The sequence below is a fragment of the Anomaloglossus baeobatrachus genome, chromosome 7 (assembly GCF_048569485.1).
Source record: "Anomaloglossus baeobatrachus isolate aAnoBae1 chromosome 7, aAnoBae1.hap1, whole genome shotgun sequence".
NCBI lineage: Eukaryota > Metazoa > Chordata > Amphibia > Anura > Aromobatidae > Anomaloglossus > Anomaloglossus baeobatrachus.
In genome coordinates, this window is record NC_134359.1 from 45951311 (window position 1) to 45961488 (window position 10178).

A 10178-nucleotide genomic window follows, 5' to 3' on the forward strand; every position below is an offset into this window, starting at 1 on the left:
ATTTCTTAAACTTGAATGATGAGGTCAGGTATATAAAGGTATTGGAGAGTCATCATCCATTTTCATCTTGTTCCCATTGTCTTTTTCTTGGAGTCTTCTTTGGCCCCTGATTCAGTTTTCTCACTTTACTTGCTCTGGGTGGTGATGTTGTGGTCCATTTGTCACGTTTAGGTAGTGCAGGCAAGTGAAGGAAATCTTCAGCGGAGGTCCAATCTGGTATCTTTATATGCATTAAGTCCAACTTATTGAGGACAAAGGGAAGATCGTCTGGAGTTCTGATTATTAGATTTTTGTTGTCAAAGGTGATGGCTAAACCAAAAGGAAACATCCATCTGTAAATTATATTTTTTTCTCTCAGTGTTTTTGTTAAGGGCTGTAATTGTCTTCTCAGATCTAAAGTAAGCTTTGAAAGGTCCTGATAGATTTGTATTTCTGTCTCTTCATATTCAATCTTGCGGGTGTATCTCGCTTTTTGGTAGATTTGTTCCTTTATTTTAAAGCTTTGTAAACAACATAGAACATCCCTTGGTTTATCCCAGTTTGCAGTTTTGGGTTTGTAAACTCTGTGGGCTCTTTCTAACCCTATGTCAATGGTTTCTTCTTTGCCAAGTAGAGTATTAAATATCTGTGTAAGGGCTGTGTGAATGTCTTTGTCTTCTACTGATTCTGGTAATCCTCGAATTCGAAGGTTATTCCTTCTGGACCTGTTCTCGAGATCATCTATGTGAAGTTTTTGCAAGAAGATCTCTTTTTGTTTGTCGATCAGGATTTCTGTCACTCTCTCTGAGTGCGTTGTAATTTGGTCAAAGTCGTTTTCAAGGGTATGAACTCTTGTATAGATCTGTTTTATGTCACTTTTAAGTTCAGCCATCTCTTCTTTTATGGTCTGCGTGAATTCCTTAAATAGGTTTCTGATGCAGTTTGCTGTAGGAAGGGCTTTGATATGTTCCATGAGATTGGCATTTCCGCTTAGTGTCTCTTCATCCTCATCACTGTCTGACAGTGTGAAGTTGGTGGTTGGTGCTTGTCTGGATTTTTGTGCTGAAATCTCTTGGGTGTGTTGCTTTTTAGATTTATCCCCTTCCTGGTTCTTCTTTGGAGTTTTCAGGGTTTTGTTTGGCTCGTCAAATTGTAATTTGTAGTTTTTCCCCATTTTCTAGACCTGGTCTTAATAGAACTTTGCTGGGAGAAAGTAGGTTGGGTTAACACATTTGGAGTAAGCTTGTCCTCTTTTTTTTTTTTTTCCTTTCCCCTTTTAACTTTCTATATCTCAGCTGCTGCAGCCCTTTTCTTATCCTGACCACTAGATGTCACTGTTCACCACTGTTGCACATTGTTCTTGCACCTTATAGTGGAGCTTCTGTTTGTTGTATGCTTAGAATCGTCAGCTCTAGCTGTATTTTTTATATATCAATGTATAACCTAGAGGGGTTTTATGTCCAGCCGTTTTGCTGCATTAACATGGGGTGAGCAGCATCTGCGATCCAGCAACAGGCAGCTTGGGATGAGTTAAATTCCCCTGTGCTGGTTTTTTATTGTCCAGATGAGCAGGGGGAGGGAAGCAGGCTGCTCTGGTCTTGGTGCTGTCCTAGGAACTTAACCCCTTACAGTTCTGTCTCCTCTCCCTGAGCCTTCCCCTCCTCTCTGTAAACCCCAGTACAGGAGTGGATCCCAGGCCAGTGTCTCTGTTCCTGTTTTCCAGGTACCTCTGCTGATTGATGGTGTAGCTATCTGCTGTGCTCTGCTATCAGCAGTCTCTCTCCCTCTCCTCACAGCGTTACAAATGGTGGTGCAGGGGGAACTTGGGGCCCCACTCTCTCAGGTGGCAACCCAATCCAGGAGCAATTAGGTGATATTTATCCTTGGGCGCAGGTCTCCTCTCCTCCAGAGCCCCTCTCTCTAGCTCCAGCCAAGAGAAATGAAGGGGGGAGGGAGGTTGGAGTGGTGCAGGTGCTGTGCCTCTCTGCTGGATTCTAATGGCAGCTGCTCCCATACATCTAGCAAGCCCTCTCTCTTCTGGCCTTCTCCCTCAGTCCCTGCAGGCAGTGGGGCAGGAGGGAGCTTGGAGCAATGCTTCTTCTGTCAGTAAATCGCAGTGCTGCTGCACCCTCCTAGTCTCTGGGGACTGGTAGTTGTATGGTTGGTATGGCTGCTACTTTAGGCCCTGGCTTCAGCACTGTAATCAGGCCGCTACTCACTCAGTCTCCACAACGCTCCAAAGTTGTTTTCCTGGGCTCCACAGCAGATGTAGGGAGATGGATTTTGTTTTGGGGCCACTTTTTCTTAAGGATCGGCGTTGGATGTCGCTAGATTACAAATTGAGATGCAGGAGCTCCTCCATGTGCATCCTTCTTCTTCCCCAGCTAAGCCACGCCCCCTGCAGTGGCCGTTCTTAGGTACTGCAGTTCTGCTTATATTGACGTGAATAGGAGCTAAGCTGCAGTACCTGAGAATGGCCACTACACAGTGACGGCGCTGTGCTTTCCGGCTCTGTTAACAGTTTCCATCGCGCTAGCACCAGTGTTGAGAAGCTGGGTGTAGGACCTCCACAGATCTGATATTGATGACTTATCCTAAAAACAGCAATTAATATCTTAAGCTTGGAAAACCCCTATACTAATGTATACAGATTGTGTTGTGACATTCTAATATAGCTGCCTTTAAAGGGAACCTGTCACCTGAAATTTCGCTATTAAACTAAAAGATGCCCCTTCTGCAGCTCCTGGGCTGCATTCTAGAAAGGTTCCTCTTGCTACTGCCCCCCCGCCAGACCTAAGTAAACACTTTATAAAATCTTACCTTTTGGTATGCTAATGATGTTTTATGGCCACGGAGGCGGGCTGTATTGCGTCCGTTATTCCCCCTCCTGCCGCTGTTAGCCGTCCCCCAGTGTTGATTGACAGATGACACTGCCGCTCTCCTGTTACTCCTGAAGTCTGACAATGACAATGTCATCACCAGCATCATTCAAGTACTCGCCCATAATCTCGCGACTGCGCAATACGATCACCGGCGCGCGCAATTTGAACTGTGCTCAGTCCCGCGATACTGCCACTGGGCATGCGCCAGACTTCAGGAGCACTGAGTAACAGGAGAGCGGCGTTGTCATCTGTCAATCAACACTGGGGGATGGCTAACAGCGGCAGGACGGGGAATAACGGACGCAATACAGCCCGCCTCCGTGACCATAAAATATCATTAGCATACCAAAAGGTAAGATTTTATAAAGTGTTTATTTAGGTCTGAAAGGGGGGGCCAGGAGCAAGATGAACCGTTATAGAATGCCGCCCAGGAGCTGCAGCAGGGGATTCTTTTAGTTTAACCCCTTTACGACCGCCGATACGCCTTTTAACGGCGGTAAATAAGGGTACTTTTTCCGATCCGCCGCTTTTTAACGGCGGTCGGAAAAAAGGGTCTAGCGCCCCCCAGAGTCAGAAAATTTCCGGGGTCTCAGCTGCCGGGGGTAGCTGAGACCCTGGAGATCATGATTCGGGCCGGTTTTTCCGGTCCCCGCTCACCTGATGACCGGTATACACCGTATACCGATCATCAAGTTATAGTAAATGACCGCGCCGGTAAAAAATGATTTATCTCCCATCTGGCATGTTCAAACATGCCAGATGGGAGATAAATCTTTTTCCCGGTTCCCTCCGGTCCCCTCGGTGTCCCCAAAGTGCCCCCCCCGACCCCCAACCCCCTCCCGAAAATCCAAGATGGCCGCGCGCACCGGCGATCACAGCAGCGCGCCGGCCGCATTTCCACTGTTCCTATGGTTTCTGTCGCATGTGCCATCACACATGCGACAGAAACCTGCTCCCCAGGCCCTGCCGGGATCCCCCCTACCCTCCCCCTGGTGTCCCCCGGTGTCCCCCGGTGTCATACATACCGGAGTGCTGATCCCCCGCGGCCCCCTCCTCCTTCTCTGCAGACTCCGGTCACATGTGCCGAGCAGATGACAGCTTCCTGTGTTCAGGACGCTGGCTGCTGCTCAGCACTGTGCAGCTGTGACCCAGGGAGAGTGGGTGCAGATTCTTTGCACCCACTCTCCTCAAATGGAGGGTCTGCCCTCCTAGAAAATGGGGGATACGTTCCCTGAACGTGTCCCCCATATTCTAGAAGGTCCAGAGGCGACGTGGGACATCCAAATGGATAATTGTGGATTTTTTTTTTTCTTTTCAATAAATTGGTCAATCAGGGAATGTTTTGGGGAGTGTTTTTTCAAATAAATTTTTTTTTGTTGTCAATTTTTTTTTTATTACTGTCAATTAGTTATGTCGGGTATCTGATAGACGCCGTGACATAACTAATTGCTGGGCTTGATGCCAGGTGACATTACACACCTGGTATCAACCCCATTCATTACCCCGTTAGCCAACGCACCAGGGCGCGGGATGAGCTGGGGCGAAGCGCCAGAATTGGCGCATCTAATGGATGCGCCACTTCTGGGGCGGCTGCGGCCTGCTATTTTTAGGCTGGGAAGAGTCCAATAACCGTGGCTCTTCCCATCCTGAGAATACCAGACCCCAGCTGTCAGCTTCACCTTGGCTGGTGATCTAATTTGGGGGGACCCCACGTTTGTTTTTTTTTTTTAATTATTTATTTATAAATAATTAAAAAAAAAAAACAGCTTGGGGAGCCCTCCAAATTGATCACCAGACAAGGTGAAGCTGTCAGCTGTGGTTTGCAGGCTACAGCTGTCTGCTTTACCCTAGCTGGCTATCAAAAATAGGGGGGACCCCACGTCATTTATTTTAATTATTTTTTTTTTTTTGGGCTAAATACAAGGCTAGGCATCCTTTAGTGTCACATGAAAGGCACTAAAGGGCGCCAGCTTAGAATATGCAGGGGGGTGGGACGTTATATATGTTTGACATCTATCCATTCATCCATTGTAGCATTTTACGCTGTGTGCCCACAATCAGGGTTTGCAACATTTTGGGCGCAGAGTGTTTTCCCTGCGTCCATAACGCTGCGTTGTGCAGTAGAAGCACAGTGGCAGGATTTTTAGAAATCCCGTGCCCACTGTTTCTTTTCTCCGCAGCATAAATCGACCTGTGGCGCAGCTTCCCGAGCCTCAGGATGTCAATTTATGCTGCGGAGATGAGTGTTCTTTGCAGGTAGAATAGAACTAAAGTCCACAGCAGCCTGAACCCAAATCGTGGGCATGGGCAGCTGCGTTCTCCCGTGGACAACACTCACATTTCTGCAGGAGGCTGACACTGGGTACTAGACGCCGTGTCGCTGGATCATGGCCACATAGCCTAAAGGCTACTTTACACGCTGCGATATCGGTCCCGATATCGCTAGCGTGGGTACCCGCCCCCATCTGTTGTGCGACACGGGCAATCGCTGCCCATGCCGCACAACATCGCGCACATGCGTCACACATACTTACCTGCCCGGCGACGTCGCTGTGACCGGCAAACCGCCTCCTTTCTAAGGGGGCGGTCCGTGTGGCGTCACAGTGACGTCACTGAGCGGCCGCCCAATAGAAGCGGAGGGGCGGAGATGAGTGGCCGGAACATCCCGCCCACCTCCTTCCTTCCTCATAGCGGCCGGGAGGCAGGTAAGGGGAGCTTCCTCGTTCCTGCGGCGTCACACATAGCGATGTGTGCTGCCGCAGGAGGGACGAACTACATCGTTACTGCTGCAGTAACGATAATCGAGAATGGACCCCCATGTCACCGATGAGCGATTTTGCACGTTTTTGCAACGATGCAAAATCGCTCATCGGTGTCACACGCAGCAACATCGCTAATGCGGCCGGATGTGCGTCACCAATTCCGTGACCCTAACGACTCCGCATTAGCGATGTCGCAGCGTGTAAAGCCCCCTTAACAGTGAGAAATTTTTTGCTACAGCAACAGTTTTGTGAAGTACCTGTGGATTCAAAATGTTTACTATACTCCTGAATAAAATCCTTGAGGGGTCCAGTTTCCAAAATGAGGTCACTTGTGGGGGGTTTCTGATGTATAGGTGCCCAAGGGGCCCTGCTAATGTGACATGGTGCGCGCAATTTACTTCAACTTTTCCAAAATTCAAATGGTGCTCCTTCCATTCCAAGCCCTCCCATTTATCCAAACAAAGGTTTTTGGCCACATGTGTGGTATCCCTGCGCTCACAAGAAATTAGATAACAACCTGTGGGGTACACGTTTTGTTGTTGCCTCTTGAAAAAGTGAAAAATGTGTCGCTAAATCAACATTTTTGTGAAAAAAATGAAAATTTCAATATGGCAACCTAAGCTTATCAAATTCTGTGAAGTATTCGTGTATTCAAAATGCTCAATATACACCTAGATTAAAGCCTTGAGGGGTCTTATTTCCAGAATGGGGTCACTTGTGGGGGACCTCCACTGCTTAGGCACCTCAGGGGTTCTCCTAATGCAACATGGCGTCCGCTATTGATTCCAGCCAATTTTGCAGTCAAATTGCACTCCTTCTCTTCTGAGCCCTGTAGTGTGCCCAAACAGTTGATTTCCACCACATACAAGATATCAACAAACTCAGGAGAAATTGCGCAATAAATTTCATGGTGATTTTTTTCCTGTTACCCTTGTGAAAAAAAAAGCTACCTGGTTGAAGTAACAATTTTGTGGTAAAATTTTATTTTTTTATTTTCATGGCTCAACGTTATAAACTTCTGTAAAGCACCTGGGGGTTCAGGGTACTCACCAAACATCAAGATAAATTCCTTGAGGGGCCTAGTTTCCAATATGGGGTCACTTGTGGTGTTTTTTTGCTGTTTACGTACCTTAGGGGTCCTCCAAATGCGACATGGTGCCCGCAATCTTTTTCAGCCAAATTTCCTTTCCAAAATTCAAATATTGCTCCTTCCGTTCCAAGCCCTCCCATTTCTCCAAACAAAGGTTTCAGACCACATGTGAGGTATCACCGCGCTCATAAAAAAGTGGGTAACAAACATTGGGGTCACATTTTTGGAATTACCTCTTGAAAAAGTGAAAAAATTGATGCTAAAGCAACATTTTTGAGAAAAAAATGAAAATTTTCAATGTGACAACGTAACGTTATCAAAATCTGTGAAGTACCTGTGTATCCAAAATGCTCACTATACCCCTAGATAGAAGCCTTAAGGGGTCTAGTTTCCAAAATGGTGTCACTTGTAAGGGGTTTCTGCTGTTTAGGTACCTTGGCGGACATGTAAATGCAACATGGTGCCCGCAATCTATTTCAGCCAAATTTGCTTTCCAAAATTCAAATATTGCTCCTTCTGTTCCGAGCCCTCCCATTTGTCCAAACAAAGGTTTCTGACCACATGTGGGGTATTGGCGCGTTCATAAGAAAGTGGGTAACAAGTTTTGGGGTTCATTTTGTTGTGTTATTTCTTCTAAAAGTGAATAAATTTGGGGTAGAGCAACATTTTAGGTAAAATTTTATTTTTTGCTTTTTTTCATTCCACTTTGCTTTAGTTCCTGTGAAGCACCTGAAGGGTTAATAAACTTCTTGGATGTGGTTTTGAGTACTTTGAGGCGTGCTGTTTTGAGAATGGTGTCACTTTTAGGTATTTTCTGTCACTTAGGCCTCTCAAAGTCACTTCAAATGTGATGTGGTCCCTAAAAAAATGGTTTTGTGAATTTTGTTGAAAAAATGGGAAATTGCTGATGAACTTTGACCCCTTCTAACTTCCTAACCCCAAAACATTTTGTTTCAGAAATTGCGCTAATGTAAAGTAGACATGTGGGAAATGTTATTTATTAACTGTTTTGTGTGACATAACTCTCTGGGTTAAGGGCATAAAAATTAAAAGTTTGAAAATTGCAAAATTTTCAAAATTTTCATCAAATTTCCGATTTTTTCACAAATAAAAGCAAAAAATATCGTTCTAAATTTATAACTATCATGAAGTACAATATGTCACGAAAAAACAATGTCAGAATCACCGGGATCCGTTGAAGCGTTCCAGAGTTATGACCTCATAAAGTGACACTGGTCAGAATTGCAAAAAATGGCCTGGTCATTAAGTACAAAACTGGCTTCGTCCTAAAGGGGTTAATAGCGAAATTTCAGGTGACAGGTTCCCTTTAAAGCTCTCCGAATGCCTGTGACTCAGCTTTTCTAAATTCTTGAAAAGAAAATGTATCAAGCAATAACATAAAGGATATTTTGCTATAAAACAGACAGATCCTGCATTCTCCATGTAGCGCCTGCCCCAAATTCCACCCGTTTAAAAAGTGACAAATACTTACAATGTGTGCATCCTCTTCGGTGCATATTTTTTTGCCGAGGCACCTCTCGGTCATCTCATTGGGTTCCAGCTTTTGAATTAGAGTTGGCCATAATAAGGAGATCAGCTTCTTGCAGTGGTCGTGCTTGTCCTCTTCCTGGGGGGACGGTAACTTGTCGAGGCTCAGGTATATATTTGCTTGGCTGCATTCTGCCTCCCCGAGAGCAGTGACCAGTTCTTCAAACCATCCGAGCCCCCGGGGTTCTCTTAGGATCCGATCCAGGAGCATTCTGGCCGCCTCTTGGTTCTGACCCGCAGCTTTGGCTCTTAATGTGTCCTTGAACTCCTGGTCCAGACTGTGCATGTTGTCCAGCACCGGTATCACCATAATATTGCTGCAGATCCTGGATCTGAACACTTCTATCATGTAGACATGGATTTCCTCACTGTTGTCGGGCTCCATGGCTAAGCTCAATAATGTGTATAGGGTCCTGGAATAACTGTGCCTATTGTAGACTGTGCTCCTGAGGTCCCAGCCCCCGGCTTATATAGAAAGCAGGAAGCCTGCTTTCAATTTTGTTTCTCTGTCATTATCCATTCACAAGTCCTGCCCTATGGCACCGTCACCAGCTGGAAACTGAAACTGCCTCCGATCATAGGAAAGAAGCTAGTTTCTATTCTGATTCACAGACATTCCCCTCAATTCCAAGTGCAGGAATGCGTAATACTGTTATAACATTTATTTCTTTAGCGCCAACATTCCGCAGCGCTTTACAATTCAGGGGATCATATTTTTATGGTTAGCCTATGAAGGTATCACTCCTAAAATACTTTTGTTTTGTCATTCTTGGGACATAGTATTTCAAGAGGTTCATAGACAAACATAAGTAAAGCCCGCTTTACACGCTGCAATGTATCTTACAATGTGTCAGCGGGGTCACGTCGTAAGTGATGCACATCCGGCATCGTAAGGTACATTGCAGTGTGTGACAGGTATGTGCGATTGCGATTGAACGGTAAAACGTTCATCGCATACACGTAGTTCATTCCTCATGGATTGAACGTCAGATTGTTCATCGTACCCGGGGTAGCGCACATCGCAGCGTGTGACACCCTGGGAACAATGACCAGATCTCACCTGCGTCCTGCGGCTCCCGGCCAGCAATGCGGAAAGAAGAAGGTGGGCGGGATGTTTACGTCCCGCTCAGCTCCGCCCCTCCGCATCTATTGGCCGCCTGCCGCGTGACGTCGATGTGACGCCGAACGTCCCTCCCACTCCAGGAAGTGGACGTTCGCCGCCCACATCGAGGTCGTATGGAAGGTAACTACGTGTGACGGGGGTTAATCGTTTGTGCGGCACGTTCAACAAATTGAACGTGCCGCACATACGATGGGGCATTGCAAATCGCATACGATATCGTATGCGATTGCAACGTGTAAAGCTGGCTTAACAGTTATAGAAGATACAAAAGCAAGAATAAAGACAACGCTGCTCTTAAAGGGAACCTGTCAGGTCCAATATGCACCCAGAACCACGAGCAGTTCTGGGTGCATATTGCCAATCCCTACCTAACCGTCCTTGTATATGTAGCGCCTCACAGTCCAGGTGTTTTAAAGGGAACCTGTCACCAGTTTTTTACCCTATAAGCTGCGGCCACCACCAGTAGGCTCTTATATACAGCATTCTAACATACTGTATATAAGAGCCCAGGCCTCCTGTGTGCAACATAAAAAACACTTTATAATACTCACCTAAACCGGTCGATGCGGTGGATGTGGCTCAGATGGGCGTCTTCGTCCTCCAGTGCCAGCGCCACCTGTTTCGGCCATCTTCGTCCTCCTTTTGGAGCCGTGGTGCATAATGCGGCTACGTCATACACACTCGCCGATCCCACGCATGCACTCTACAATACTTTGATCTGCCCTGAGCAGGGCAGATCAAAGTGCGCCTGCTCAGGACCTGAATGCCGGCCAGTGTGAACGACGTAGGACGCG

At 46.5% G+C, this 10178-nt stretch overlaps 1 protein-coding gene across 1 annotated transcript in view; it reads right to left on the reverse strand.

The window, feature by feature from the left end:
• Positions 1-8679, reverse strand: part of LOC142245028 (interferon-induced helicase C domain-containing protein 1-like) — a 145616-nt gene extending 136937 nt beyond the window's left edge. The window contains exon 1 of the mRNA XM_075317264.1: positions 8206-8679. Within this exon, the coding sequence (XP_075173379.1) occupies positions 8206-8646 (441 nt within the window). The 5' untranslated portion in view covers positions 8647-8679. The remainder of the gene's footprint in view (positions 1-8205) is intronic.
• Between the last annotated feature and the right edge of the window lie 1499 nt (positions 8680-10178).